This window comes from Electrona antarctica (assembly GCF_951216825.1).
Source record: "Electrona antarctica genome assembly, chromosome: 1".
Lineage (NCBI taxonomy): Eukaryota > Metazoa > Chordata > Actinopteri > Myctophiformes > Myctophidae > Electrona > Electrona antarctica.
This window is the reverse complement of record NC_136806.1, coordinates 47,225,501-47,239,775: the sequence shown is the minus strand read 5'-3', so window position 1 is coordinate 47,239,775 and position 14,275 is coordinate 47,225,501. Positions and strand designations below refer to the sequence as shown.

Sequence of the window (14,275 nt, the reverse complement as noted above, 5' to 3'; positions counted from 1 at the left end):
TAATCATAGCAACATGAGTTAGACTTTAATATATTAGCGCCCCTCTTCACACGGGTGTGATTTTTAATTTCAAGGACCCGAGTTATTGGCCCATCTGGTTCCATTTTCACACACTCAGAGAGAGTTACAAACTTTAAGGGTTAATTTGTTTCACCTGGGCTGGGCCTGGGAAAACCCTGCCAAGGACCGCTTGGGATCCCTGGGGCTCTGGAGTCTGTCTGGACCCAACTTTGAGAACCGCTGGCGTAGCAGAGCAGGTGCGTAAACATGGTGGTGGTAAGGTAGTTTCCTGAATGGTTTTCAGACTTTTCTTCTCGGACCATGGTAGGCTACAAAGCTCACACAGCAGGCAGCGTTTCCCTCCTCCCCTCTCCTCTCCTTCTCTGTCGGAAGTTCGGAACTGCTATAATTAATATGATTATGAACACATGTGTGGGTGTGGCCACATTGAAAAAGAAAGACTACCCCGTCAGGAAGGCTACCATCTTTATCCATGCGCCTGTATTTTATTATGATTTGCACTCCCAGTCCTTGACACTAGATGGGTGTCTGGTGCCAGGACTGGGGCGAAGCACCTTAGTTGCAAGATCTCCATACCAATATTCTTTTTTTTTCTATTTAAAAGTAGCAATACCACAATGTAGAAATAGCCTATAGAGGTAAAAGTCCTGCATTCAAAACATCTACTTGAGTAATTTAAGTACAAAAGCAATGGCATTAAAAAACAGTTAAGGTATAAAAAGTAAAAGTACTCATGCAGTATTTATTTATTTATTTATTTATAAATATATATGCCAATTTGGCATATATTATATTGATAGACTACTGTAAATCAGTTTTATCATCAGCCACTTTAGGGTAAATAGCCTACTGCAAATGTATTTGAAATTATTTATTGTAGGTCTAGTTATAGAAAATTACACTGACAAGAATAGTCACCTCTACGCTGAACACAACTTTTCTGAATCTTGTCTGCTTCACCTAAACATTTATACATTTACATAAATATAAAAATAAACTACAATGCAAATTACATTTTGAGATTATAGAGCCAGTTGAAAGGATGGAAGTGGTGGGAAGAAGTAGCCTACTCTGATTTTACTCTGAAGTAGAAGTAGCAGTAGCAATACAACAATGTAGAAATACGGTATACTATACTCTGTTGTGCTGTTGAGGTATAAAGTACAAAGGTATTCGCAAAATATAGCCTACTGATCTACAAGTTCACATTGTGTCGCAAAAATTGCAGCGTGTTGTTAATAAAATTATTGAATGTTTTTGACATTTGTTTTTTACTTTTCACCTACAATGCCATGCCCCATTAGGGATCGATTATGAATCTATTTATTACATGACCAATGATCAACGATTTTTTTATTTTTTGTATTGATTAGTTTGAATAACTGTTGCAACCCTAGACTATAACATTGTTATAGTTATGTGTGAAGGCAAAAAAACTATGAGCTCACTGCCATAAGATTCACCCATCTCTTTTAGCAATATTAAATGGGATGCTATGCTGTCACATATTGTCAGATTGTCTGTCCTGATGAAGGTCGAATAGACCGAAACGTTGACTAAAGAGCAACATTTCTGGCAAGTTTTCTGACAGTGTGCGGGACCCTTCTTTGTTTTTCAAAGATACCCTTTTAAGTATGCTTTATTGCCCTACGCACCTGTCAATAGCCTTGAGGTGTGCATCGGCCTTTTGCTAAAAAAATGCTGTCACATATGTCACGACTAAAATAACCGGATTGAGGGATGGGATGGCTACTAATTTTAGCTAACCAGCCACTGCAAAGCAAACTCTGCCTATATTTCCAAAATGAAAATAAGTGTGTGTGTACACCACAGTAAGTAAATGCATTTCAATTTCACATGTTTTCAAAATGGTACCTTATGTCCTCCAGCAGTCAGCAACAGTGACGCTCATGCCTCATGCTGCAACATTTAGAAGAAACCGATACCACACAGGGACAGTGTGAGTGTGATTCTGTTTAAATATGTTCTATATTTCATAAGAATTAGACTCATAATATAATTAGATTTATAATTATTATTATTAATTAACAATAATAAGGATTATAACTGCTTATTATAAAATGTATATAGGCCTACTATATCCTATGATGCCAAGAGTGCACTGCTCCAGCATTTAAACTCAGTGGTGGAAAGTAACTAAGTACATTTACTTAAGTACAATTTTGAGGTATTTCCAGTTTTCTGTACTTTTACTTCTACTCCACTACATCCCAGAGGAAAATATTATACTTTTACTCCACTACAATTAGTTGAAAACTGTAGTTACTAGTTACTTTGAAGATTTGATTATTATTACAAAACATACATTAACCAATAACCGATCTAAAAGTAGATTTGCTATTTTCAAAAGAGTTTTATACATTTGAAAACGTGTGTAGTTAGTTAGTTAGTTTCATTTATTGTCCACGTGTGGAAATGTGTCTTCGGTCTCATCAACAGTAAAAAACAATTGTACATTGGGACATTGTACATAATGAGTGCTTTGTACTTTTGGTACATTAAGGACATTTTGATACCAAATACCAATACATTTGTACTTTTACTCAAGTACATTTTTAATTACAGACTTTTACTTGTAACAGCTGAGTATTTGTACATAATGAATGATACTTTTACCACTTTTTCCACTACTGTTTAAACTACCTTAAGTTAAAGTTTACAAAATGTGTACAGTTGGTGTGACAAAAAAAGCCACCACAGGCCGATATACATTCATATACATATTTTATTGACATTGTTTGTGTGCACTGTCACTCAAACTCACCCAGTATTAAACAGAAACATTAAATAAATAAATACGAGGTCCTTCTTGAGACATCATTTTCAAGTTTGTAGGAGATGATTGTTGAAGTACACATATTAATCAATTCATATCTATTGATTTATATTGCTCATGTATGGTTATTAGTATTTGATGTGGTTATATGTACACACAGCTTTAGATCCATATTTCTTGGCTTTAGGCATCACATAGTCCAAAGAACACATCATAGAAAAGGGTAACTTGGTTTGTATTTTCAAAACCATTAAGCTTAGAATAATAACATCCATATAATCTACCAAAAAACAGCACATATAATAAAATAGAAGCAGCGAGGGGGGGAAACGACAACAACAACAACCAAAGAATCACTGTCTTCAGTCTCCGTGTGAAAACCCCAACAACATTACAGGCTAACATTAGACAAGCCTATAATATACTGTGTATTTAAAACCCAACAGGCTCCAGGACGGCGGCCTCTAACCTCTATTTCAGGACCTCTTCCCCCCTGCGTTGGGCTGGCCAGGGGGATGTTTGTGGTAGCAGTCTGTGGGGTTGGGGCTTGCATTCATCCCTGTGGGCACATAGTACATGCTCTCAAGGTAGCTCTGGTCCAGCGGCGGATGGCCCTGGGGCTCTGGCTTGGACCCCTGACCAGACGGATTCCCATAGCCGTTTCCAGGCCCGCTCTGGTGCAGTGCCGCTGGGGCAGAGGCCTCGGGGTGGCGGGGCGGCTGGGGTTGAGCCTGGGGGTGCGCCTGGGGCTGCGGAGCTCCGTAGGGCATGTACTGCGGGGAAGTGGCATACATGTTGGGGTTATGGAGGGAGGGATAGGGGGCTGCAGAGGGAGGATAGAGACCTGAGTGGGACATAGCCTGCTGGGGGATAAGCACCTCCACGTACTGGCCCGTCTCCGGGTCGAACAGCATCTTCCTCAGCGGCTGCACAGGCATCTCAATGTAGAAGTACTTCCCTGTCTCGGGATCCATGAGCACCCTGCGGGGCGTCTGCCCGTAGCTGCTCTCTGAGTACAGACTGGAGTTATCACCCCCGTAGTCAGAGCCATAGGATGGGCCCAGGCTCTGAGGGCTACACAGGTACTGGGCATCCATTGGGGGAAGGTTAGGGGAGTGGCTGTGACTATGACTATGGTCGCTGTAAGGGCCCCCGGCCACACCGGGTGGCTGCTGATGTGGAGACCGGTGAACGGGAGGGCGCCGGGGGTCCATCTGCTGGGACGGGGGCTGCATGAGGGAGGGGTGTGGAGGGCAGACAGGGGGCTGATGAAGCGGCTGGTACATGGCTGGTGGCGGCTGGCTAGGGCCCATGGGGCTCGATTTGGGAGAACTGCGCTGGTAGTTCATGGGCAGCGGATCAGATCTGCAGTGGTGGGCACGAGGGTGGGGCTGGGCCATGGGGTAAGGCAACGCCTGGCCTGGGGAGTGTGAGGGCGCGGGAGGAGTGAGGTTGCGGGGGCTGTGGTGGTGGTGGTGGGGAGGAGTGAGACCGGGGTGAGAGGGGCAGCCTGAGGCGCAGGAGCACGGCGGAGGGCGGGAGGAGGGGTGGTAGCGATGTGGCTTCCTGGCGGTCAAGTCAGGAAGCACTAAGGGGCTGAAACTCTCCCTTTCGTCATAGCTGGGGGGGTCGTCGGAGGCATAGAAACGCATGTCATCCATCCTCTGGGAGCGCTCGCTGGACAGGGATCTGTGGTACTGCTGGCGTGGTGCATGTGTGTATCCCGGCACTTGTGTTGTGGACACAGCAGCGGATTGTTTTGTACTGTTGGAAGTAACTGTCATAGCTTGCTCTTGTGTGTATGTCGTCCTGCGATGCTGTGGTTGACTGTTTAGATCCACAACAGCTGGCTGGTTTGACTGGCTGGGTACAGCTGAGGCAGGGCCATGGAAAGTGGAAGGTCCAGGGACTTGGTTCGTGGCCAGGGCAGGAATTGGGCCTGGAGCTGAGGTCACACCTGGGTCTGCGGCTGAAATTTGAGCTGTAGCTAAGGTTGTTGGTCTTTGTGTATGTCTGGAACTCTGAGGTGCAGTCCCTGGCTGCTGCTGCTGAACTCTGTCATCTGTTGCCTCTGTCTGGGAGAGTGCTGTAGATCGGCTCGGCGTGCCAGAAATGGCGGCTGACGTTTTGCCTGGGGGAGGTTTGTAGCTGGAGACTGCAGACACTGCTAGTTTTCGTGTATAGTTGGAAGCTGATGCAGTCTCATTTGAGAGCTTTCTGTAGATCGTCGGTGAGGAAACTACTATTGTTTGAGCCCTCTCCTCGGCCAGTGGTTTTACACCTGATGTCGCCTCTGTTGATTTCTGCGTTTCGTTCGGCTGCGGCCCAAAATCGGTTGGTTTAAATTTGTAGTTTGGTTTAGGGGGCACCACTGGCTTTTGAGAATTATTATTAGCAATAGACTTGACCTCTATTGTTTGAGGCCTGCTGCTTGGCAGGTTACTTCCAGGCACCTCTGGTTGCTGTGGTTCTTTAGACGTTGACTTCACTTCGATAGGCTGAGGTCTGAACCTCCTCGGAGCAGGTGATTTTGGCGGGAACGTTGGATCCTGTCGCTTCACTGCTTCAAAATCTAACGGCTCCTTCTGCTTGGTCTGAGATGGTGTCTGATGTTGCTGCATATGTCTGACAGTAGACACACTGTTTTGCTTCGGTGCATCTTTTGATATGGATTTATCACTGTTCCCATCCTCTTCATTGACCTTTGAAGGGGGACCAGATTTGGTGGACGAGGAGGAGAAGGTTCTTTCCCTCCGTGGCTCAGCCTGACACCCATCTGAGGTTGTGTTGGTCTGCAGCGGGATCTCCAGGCGGTTCACGTGCTTGTGGGGGACTCCTTTGGCTTCAGCCTCGCCCACTACTGCCCCGATGTCTGCCTGATAGCCCTTCTCTTTCAATATCATGGAAACTGAGTGTCCGCCGCTGCCTGGGCTGATACTGGAAGTAGGGCGTGAAGGCGACACAGACTGTGTGCGGAACGGGCTCTGAATGTCATCCTGGGCTGGTGATGGAGATCTCTTGGTCTTGCTGGATCCATCCCTTATCAGCACGACAGCGGTGGACACCTCTCTGTCCTTGCTGGGAACTTTGGGGAGGCTCCCCAACATGGGAGGCTTCTTGTCTCGTCTGACCACCTCGCTTTTCACCTCGTCGTCTGTTGTTCTGTGACCTTTCACCTCCACGCTTTGTGTTTCCGTCTCTGCGTCGGGGCCGGGTCGAGTTGGTCCTGGTTGGACAGGTCTCGTGTCCTCAGGTGTTGTGTGACTCTCCTGTGGCACGTCAGAGGGTGGCAGAGGCAACGCATGCCGTTCTTCTCGTGTTTTCTCAGATTCCGCCTTGCTGGGAGTCATTTTGTTTTTGTCCTCTTTCCAGCAAACAGCTTTGCATTCGATCTGCATTGGCTGCTGCGGGCGGGACAGAGGTGTTGTCTGTCGCTGCAGAGATGGAGAGACTGGTGGTAGCTTCACCTCCGCCTTCCTTCCCTCCCTCCTCTCCCCCCTGAGCTCTTCCCCCCGTTCCTCCATACTTCGCTCTGCCATCTCCTCCCTCATCTCCTGGGTCCTCATTTCGTTCCTTGTCTCCCTCCTTTTCTCGATTTTTTCCTCCTTCCTCCCCTCTTTTGTTGCTTCCATCTTCTCCTCCCTTGCCTCCCGCTTTTCATTATCATTCACAAATGATGGCAGCGCGGCACTGGCCGCTTTAAATGACAGATTGTATGTATTTTTCACGAGCTTCCTAACATCCCGCACTTTGTGCATGGGGGCCTTCACTCTGTTGTTTCCGTTCTCCTCCACCTCCTCTGATTTCTCTACTCTGCCCTCTAACCTTTCTTTACAAGCCACATCTGGTGATGGAGCCCCGTGGTGTAGCTCGGGTCTATTTTCCAGGTCAGGTGAGAGAGAGACATTGAGTGAGGTTTTCTTCTTATTCTCCCGGGCAGGACTGACTTTGAATTGGGTAATCTCTGGCGTGTTTGACATGTACGTGCTGTTGTCACATTGCTGCAGTTGTCTGTGGTCTTCTGTGCCAGGGCCCTCACATTCCTGCTCACTGTCTGTTGTCCTGGCCTCGGCACTGCAGGCTCTGGTGGCCGAACGGGAGCCTGTGATTCCGGTTGTGGCATTTGCTGAGTCACCAGCCTGGCTTTCCTCCCATCCTTTACTGTCATCTCCTCCTCGCTCCCCTCCAATTCCAGGGATTATGTTTTCGGGGGTGGATGTTTTACCATCAAATGGCACTGTGAATTCGGATCTCATTTCAAATGTGCCCGAAGAGGTTGTTTGTCTGCGTTGAGAATCAGACCATTCTCTGTCACTCTCTGACAAGGTGAAATTTGGACTCGGCCTGTTGCTGAATTTCCCAGCCTTCTGTTGTCTGCCTTCATCCTGTGGGCTTGAGTCTCTTCCCAGAGGAAATTCTTCAGGTGAGAGGCTTTGGTCTGAGCGAAGACTTGAACTCAGACGGCGCTCATCAGTTTTTGGTGACTCTCTGAGCGGTGCCACTGCACACTGAGGAGGCAGGGTTTTCTCTTCAGAGGTGGGGCTGACTCCTGGCGTCTCCCGCTCTTCAGTTTGTTTATCAACGCTTTGCATCTTCTTGGACAAAACACTTTTGATGAGGCAGGTAGCCATCGTGGTCTTGTTGGAGCACGTTTCATCCAGAGACGCGGATTTCTGGAGTTTAGATTTTCTCTCATAGTTCTTAATAGGCTCGGGGCTGGGCTCGGGGTGGTAAGACTCTTCCATGGCTGCTGGAGTGCTGTGTTGTCTCAGAAAGGTGTCTTTGGAGCGCCGCTGTTGCGAGGGACTATCTGTGATGAGAGGGCTGCTGTTCTCACTGCTCTCATCCTGCATCATTTCAGCCGCTGTCTTTCTCTTCAGTTGGATCTGCCTCTTTGGCACGCATCTCTTCCCCTTCCGAGGCTCCTCTCTCTCCACAGCCACATCCACACACTCAAAGCTGCCCATCTCGTAGCGCCTTGACGGGTCCAGGCCGTCTGAGTAGTATCCACAGGGCTGCTGGAACAGGAAATCCTCGTTATCCAGCCGCGGGGCGGAGCCCTTGAATTCGGCGTAGGCCAGCCAGGCAGCGTTCGCACCTGCTGGGCTGTCCTGGGTGGAGGGCTGGGAGGCGTTGGTGGACGAGCGGTGGCTGCTGTTGTACATGTCCAGGTAATCTACCTCGGGGCTCGACAAGGTGCTGAAGGCCAGGTCACTGAACCACTGCACCTCATTGTCCGCCTCGTCCAGCTCACTACCCATGCTGGAGCTGGAGCTCTGGCTGGGCCTGTTTGTGGCCGCGCGTCTGGGAGCAGCTATCTTACTCTGGGGCGGAGCGGGGTACTGCCTCCTGATGGGACCGCCACCCCGGCTGTCTTGCTGGGAAGTTTGTGCGTGGAGGAGGCTCTGTTGTTGTTGTATGTGTCTAGCGGCAAACAGGTTCTCTGAATAGGAGCGTGCTGTTGGCACTCTCTGCCGAGTCTCTGTGCTTGTGGGAGCTCCAGCAGGGCCTTTTCTATTCTTGGCACTGAATGACAGCTCAACCTGTTCCCCTCTGTAACTGGTGTCCCCCCGCCTCCCTTCCCCCTGCTCAGACAACAGCTCCTCCCTCTTCCTCTCTCTCTCCATCTCCCTCCTCCTACGCTTTTGCCTTTCTCTCTCTCTCTCCCTCTCTCTCTCCCTTTCTCTTTCTCTCTCCTCCTCCTCCTCCCGCTCCATCTCCATTTCCCTTTCCCGTCTGACCCAGTGGGCTTGGCTATTACTGTCACTGGGGGCAACTTTGGAGTTTCCCCTGGTTGTCACCTGTTTCTTTACATTACCAGCTGGTTGGGATGCTAAAACCTGAGGAGGACTATGGTTTCTGTTCTGCCAGTGTCTGTATGGCTTCTCGGGAGCTATTATGTGGACAGGGGTGAACCTGGTTAGTGGAGGAGAAGGCGTTCTCCTCCTGTTTACACGGTGGGCCATGTCTTCAGTGAGCCTCTCTCTAGTTCCACCGCAGACTTTAGATTGTGACTGCTCTCTCCCTGTGTGTTCAGGTGGATGAATGTTGTTTTCTCTATTTGCAGGGGTTAGGGAGTGAGTCGGGTATGTGGGCTGCAGCACCTCTGCTCTCTGTATGGGTGACTTTGATGTGGCCGTGTGTGCAGGTGAGTTATTTGGACTCCTGCTTCCAAGGGAGACTGAGCGATTAGGGGAGGGAGCCTTTAGTTTTGTTGGAGAGTTGTCGTTCCTGACTTCAGGTGATAAATGAAATGAGTCTTCCTTATGGACAACAGTAGGGCCGATCTCAGAATTTGGATTATGCCGCTGGTATATTTCATTCAGTGTTATTTCCCTGTCAACGCTTTGTTCTAACCCTCTCGCTTTATCTGAAAAAGGCAAGTCACAAACCTCAATTAACTGGATAGGACTTTTCACAGCAGATGGCCCGTTTATAATATCAGCCACAGCAGACAACTCGGGAGAGGCTGAGTCGGTACTATGTTTGTCAAATGGAGAGACACTCTCCTCAACCTCAGGTATATCTTTCAGGGGAACAGACAGATGAGTATACTGGTGGTCAGCTTTACTTAAAGGACAGACTGGTGGGATAATATTACAACTAGGTTCAGGTGATAGACCAACTGGTGATTGCTGACTAAACCTATGTTCGGGAGAGGGGGCAACAGGTGACCGTTGACCAGACCTAGGTTCAGGTGATAGAGCAGCAGGTGACTGCTGACTAAATCTATGTTCAGTTAACAGTTGACCAGACCTAGGTTCAGGTGATAGAGCAGCAGGTGACTGCTGACTAAATCTATGTTCAGTTAACAGTTGGCCAGACCTAGGTTCAGGTGATAGAGCAGCAGGTGACTGCTGACTAAATCTATGCTCAGTTAAAGAGGCAACAGGTGACAGTTGATCAGACCTAGGTTCAGGTGATAGAGCAGCAGGTGACTGCTGACTAAATCTATGCTCAGTTAAAGAGGCAACAGTTAACAGTTGACCAGACCTAGGTTCAGGTGATAGAGCAGCAGGTGACTGCTGACTAAATCTATGTTCAGTTAACAGTTGGCCAGACCTAGGTTTGGGTGATAGAGCAGCAGGTGACTGCTGACTAACTCTATGCTCAGTTAAAGAGGCAACAGGTGACAGTTGACCAGACCTAGGTTCAGGTGATAGAGCAATAGGAGACTGCTGACTAATTCTACGTTCGGGTGACGGGGCAACAGGTGACAGCCGAATAAACCTTGATTCAGGTGAGGAGGGAAGAGGTGAATACTCTACTGAATACTGTTTTCCGCGTTGAGGTGAAGAAGATTTACACCTGTCAGATGAAGGGGTTGGATACCTTGGCTCAGGTGAAGGACTATTCGGCTTTGTCTCAGGTGATGGAGTTTGATGGTTTGGCTCAGGTGAAGGTGTTTTGTACCTTGGCTGAGATGAGAGCTCTGTTTCCGGGTTCTCACACTGAAGGACAGTACACGTGACGCCTGCTATCTGAGGTGACCCCCTTGGTGTACCAGAGGACTCTGTCGTACTGCTCTGTATGCTGTCTCTGCTCCTTGGGGCAGGTGGCCGATTTATTTGACTGCACTCAGGAGTGGAGCGATGGGACAGTTCAGGAAATGGGGCTGAGTCTCTGTCCTCGGGCTGAACGATAGAATAACAAATTCCTGTTATATGAGGAGGAGATGAATTCAGGCTTCTGGCACCAGGAGAGATGGAGTCACGGTGATGATCCAAGAAGTTTGATGTCTCCTTCGCTTCAGAAGACGACTCTCTCCTTCTGACCTCGGGTGAGGATGCAGTGATCCTGATCTCAGGTGAAGCAGCAGTATGCCGGCCTTCTACTGGAGAGTAGTTTGACCCGGCTTCAGATGACGGGGCTGATTTGTAACCAACTAAAGGTGAGGAGCCTTGTAACCTGGATTCAGGAGGAGGGGGAGTCAATTTTATTTCAGGTGAGAGAGCGGGGGACAGTCTTCTGGTTTGACTCTCTAATGGAGGGGTGGCACTGAGTAAATCAGGTGACGGAGTGGTGGGCTTAGATTCAGGTGTAACCCTGTGCTGCCTAAGTTCAGGTGTGGAGGTTTGAGATATGAGAGGTGGGGGAGGTGTGTAGTGAGGAGCAGGTGTAGATACAGTGCTGCCAGGTTCAGCTGATAACTTGTTGTTTTGGGGCTCGGATGCTGGCGGTGTGTCTCTTCCTGCAGGGGAGTGGTAATGAATCAGCTCAGGTGTACAGGGAGAGTGCTCTATGTCCGGTGTGGAGCCTCTGCTAAAGAGATCTGGTAGGGAAATCCTCCCTCTTAGCTCCGGATAAGGAGATGAGGCCTGCGTATCCGGGGAGCAGGACCTATTCTTTAAGTCGGGGGAGACTGATGTTTCTCTCGACTGGGGTGATATTCCTGTGCTGCTAAGTGAGGGAGAATGGGAGGAAATAAGGACCCTGGGTGCAAAGGTCGATGATACTAAATCTGGTGAATAACCCCTTGATGTCCGTTCCGGCGAGGGGCTCCTCTCTCGATTACCAGAGATGCTCCTTGGCTCTGGTGAGATCGCTGCTCCTCTAGATTCAGACGAAGATGGGGGCAGTTCAGAGGATGATGAGGAGTTGGCTCTGTTTCTGAGTTCAGGGGAGGGGCTAAGAGTCGAAGATTGATAGGAGAAGCTGCTATGTCTGTCTTGGGATCTAGGCGTGATGCTCCGTGATTCAGCTTCCAAGTAATCTTGTTTTGGTTGAGACGATGAGAAGGAACTTTTCGTATCAACGGAAGATGTGGATAAGGGTGACACTCTTCTTTCTGGGCTGAGTGTATGTGAGCTGTTGTGTTCAGGAGATGGGGTTCTATCACCACAAGTAGGGCTGTGGGCCTCGGCCGACGGATCAACAGTATTTTGAATCACACAGCTCACTCCCTGGCCCTCCGAATGATTTTTCTGCGGTGTCGGGCTGTGGAACTTCTCTGTAGAATCCTCAAACAACTCCTCTCCTTCACTGGAACCGGGAGCTGTGTGGTAGGAGCCCGAGGAGTCGTCCGGCGACGCGGCAGCTCTCCCATCCGCCTCCTTCTGCACAGGGACGAGAGACCGCAAAGCGGGGCTGCTGGAGAGGGACGGTGTCTCGCAGTCGTCGCCGAATATGTCACACAGGCAGGTGGTCTCAGAGATGGCACTGCGATGGCTGGTGATGTTGGTGATGTCAAAAATCTCCACGTGGTTAGGGGTGCCGTCACGGTGGCGCAGGGTGAAGGTGCGGGGTGCACTGCGCAGGAAAGAGTAACTGTCCCCCTGGAGAGTCCAGCTGTCCATCGCTAGACCAAGAGCTCCAGAGTCTCACAGTGTCCAGTCTTCTCCTGCCGTCTGCTCTGGACTCTACCTGGACTGGGACAGAGAAATGATCAGATTGATGTGTGTGTTCATATGTAGTTCATTCATTATCCTTCCCATATATTTAGACAGTATATGTTTGACAGGATAGCAGAAAGAATGCAGGGTAATAAATGTAACACAGCCAGGTCTCCAGCTCAAAACAAAACCGGGGTTAGTTGCCTTTGGTCAACACACTCTACTGACATACACATTGAAGTTCATTAATTTCCATCATGGGTGAATATCCTAGGACATAAGCTTATTTAGTGCACATTTGGTAAGTAAAGTACACATTATTCTTGTGCTGTTTGCCTGTCTGCAGCAAAGTCTGTCCTCTTCAGAATTATTGACCTTTTTTAACCTCTCTAAAGCTGTGGGAATTCACTACTTGGTTTTAAAAGGGGTTACAACATAAAAATAGATAGGTTAATTTGGGCCTGTTGCCACATGCAGTCATGCAAATTGTAATGAACACAGCGGCATAAATAAGTGGGCCAATGTGCTTAAAGAATGTTTACAGAAGCTTTCATGCAGTAATTACAGATTATACATTTTAAAAAGACGCTTGCACACTGATGGGCTCCATTGCAGACAGGTTTTAAAGAATTTCAGATTATCCATGATGCTCCATTTGCAAACCTTTATTTTACTTAACAAAGCTTTAAACTGAGCTCAGTTCAGATATACATTACATTTGACAGTAGATTTAATTTGTCTCTGACGTTACATACCATTCATCTGTCCTTAACACACTGCCTTGCCTCAGAACTGCAGAGAGGATGAAACCATGGCCACCCGCAGTGTGAGCGGGTGCAATGGGAAAGACGGCAGCGCTTCTACTGTACCTTTTGGCTGAACGATAGGGTTCTCCTGAAGGTCCTGAAGGGCATCGGGTTCCTCTGCGTTGCAATAGGTCCTCTTCATCCAATCCACTGTCCCTCTGAATCCACAGAGCCGTCCAAAGACTGCGGAAATACTATACATGTGCCCTGACCCCGGGGGCCAGCATTGACCAGCGTTCAGCAATGCTCAGCCAGGGCTGAGCCGCCGTCTAGACAACTAAAGAAACACATTGGTGGTGCCTGCCATATAATAAGACACTGCTGAAGGAAAGGAGCACATCTCACATGTAGGACTTACACTTTGGTTCCCTCTAAACTAATCTATTCTTCCCTCTCTCTTCCTCTCTCTCTCTCTCTCTCTCTCTCTCTCTCTCTGCCCCCTCCCCTAGAGCTGGCTCCAGGAAAAAGGGCTTGCCGAGTCTAACCTGGGTCTTATTTTTCCTCCAGGCTGAGGTTTGGTTTGGCAGTGTGAGTTCCCTGTCTGAGTTGGGCTGGTTTTTCGGGGTGGGTGGGGCGTGGTGGGTGGTGGTGGGTTTATAGTTAGCAGCAGGTGCTGATCCGTCCAGGATGGATGTATGCCCCGGGAATCTGACACTCGGAGCCAGCTCAGTCACAGGGACCCACTATATATAGACCCATGCTATCAAGGCCAGATAGCCATAGCTTTAGCAGTTCGAATGGGCGCAAGAGCATGGAAAGACAGTGGAGAGATAATGGCACACAGAACAAACCCACACTTTGCCCACTTGACTGATACACAGGTTGCCATGGGAGTAGCTACAACTGCATGTGTGCGTGGGCAGCGTGGCTGTGTGTGTGTGTGTGTGTGTGTGTGTGTGTGTGTGGCATGCGCACGCAAGCTAGGGGCTTACTGGAGGGACATGAGGTTAAAGGTGAAAGAGTAGACCATGCTACAGTGACAGCTCACATGCAGAACTCGACCCACTTGTGAAGGGTGCGTTACAGTAGGCTATGTTTGAGTTGCCCCTGCATAACCAGTACCACTGAAAAAGTAGCCTACTCTCATTTTTGAGGGGCGCTAGGCCGCTAGCCCCTCCTATATTCAGCAATTAGTGTAGATTTTCGTTTTATACAAACTTCCCATTGACAATGAATGGAGAATTTACGTCATGTGTCTGAGCAAATAGACATGTTATGTCATAATGATGACTGAGCGCCCCTCACTTCACATGGGTGTGATTTTTTACTTAAAAGTATCAATACCCTATATTCGGTATTAAAAATTAAAAAGTAAAAGT

The 14,275-nt window shown here is 48.5% G+C and overlaps 1 protein-coding gene across 4 annotated transcripts; it reads right to left on the bottom strand.

The window, feature by feature from the left end:
- Nucleotides 1-2,755: 2,755 nt before the first annotated feature.
- LOC306928354 (uncharacterized protein) lies at nt 2,756-13,436 on the bottom strand. 4 transcript variants are annotated; one of them, XM_079508397.1, is made up of 2 exons: nt 13,020-13,436; nt 2,756-12,186 (listed from the first exon to the last, which is right to left on the bottom strand). In XM_079508397.1, the coding sequence occupies exon 2, from the start codon at nt 12,112-12,114 to the stop codon at nt 3,295-3,297; it is 8,820 nt and encodes a 2,939-aa protein (XP_079364523.1). In that variant the 5' UTR covers nt 12,115-12,186; nt 13,020-13,436; the 3' UTR covers nt 2,756-3,294. The 4 variants fall into 4 exon arrangements, with proteins under 4 accessions (XP_079364523.1, XP_079364522.1, XP_079364524.1 ...); XM_079508396.1 differs by having other exon boundaries at nt 2,756-12,181; XM_079508398.1 differs by having other exon boundaries at nt 2,756-12,181; nt 12,906-13,024.
- Between the last annotated feature and the right edge of the window lie 839 nt (nt 13,437-14,275).

Coding starts and splice junctions, on each gene's coding strand:
- LOC306928354 (XM_079508397.1), bottom strand. CDS start 12,114: ATGGACAGCTGGACTCTCCAGGGGGACAGTTACTCTTTCCTGCGCAGT.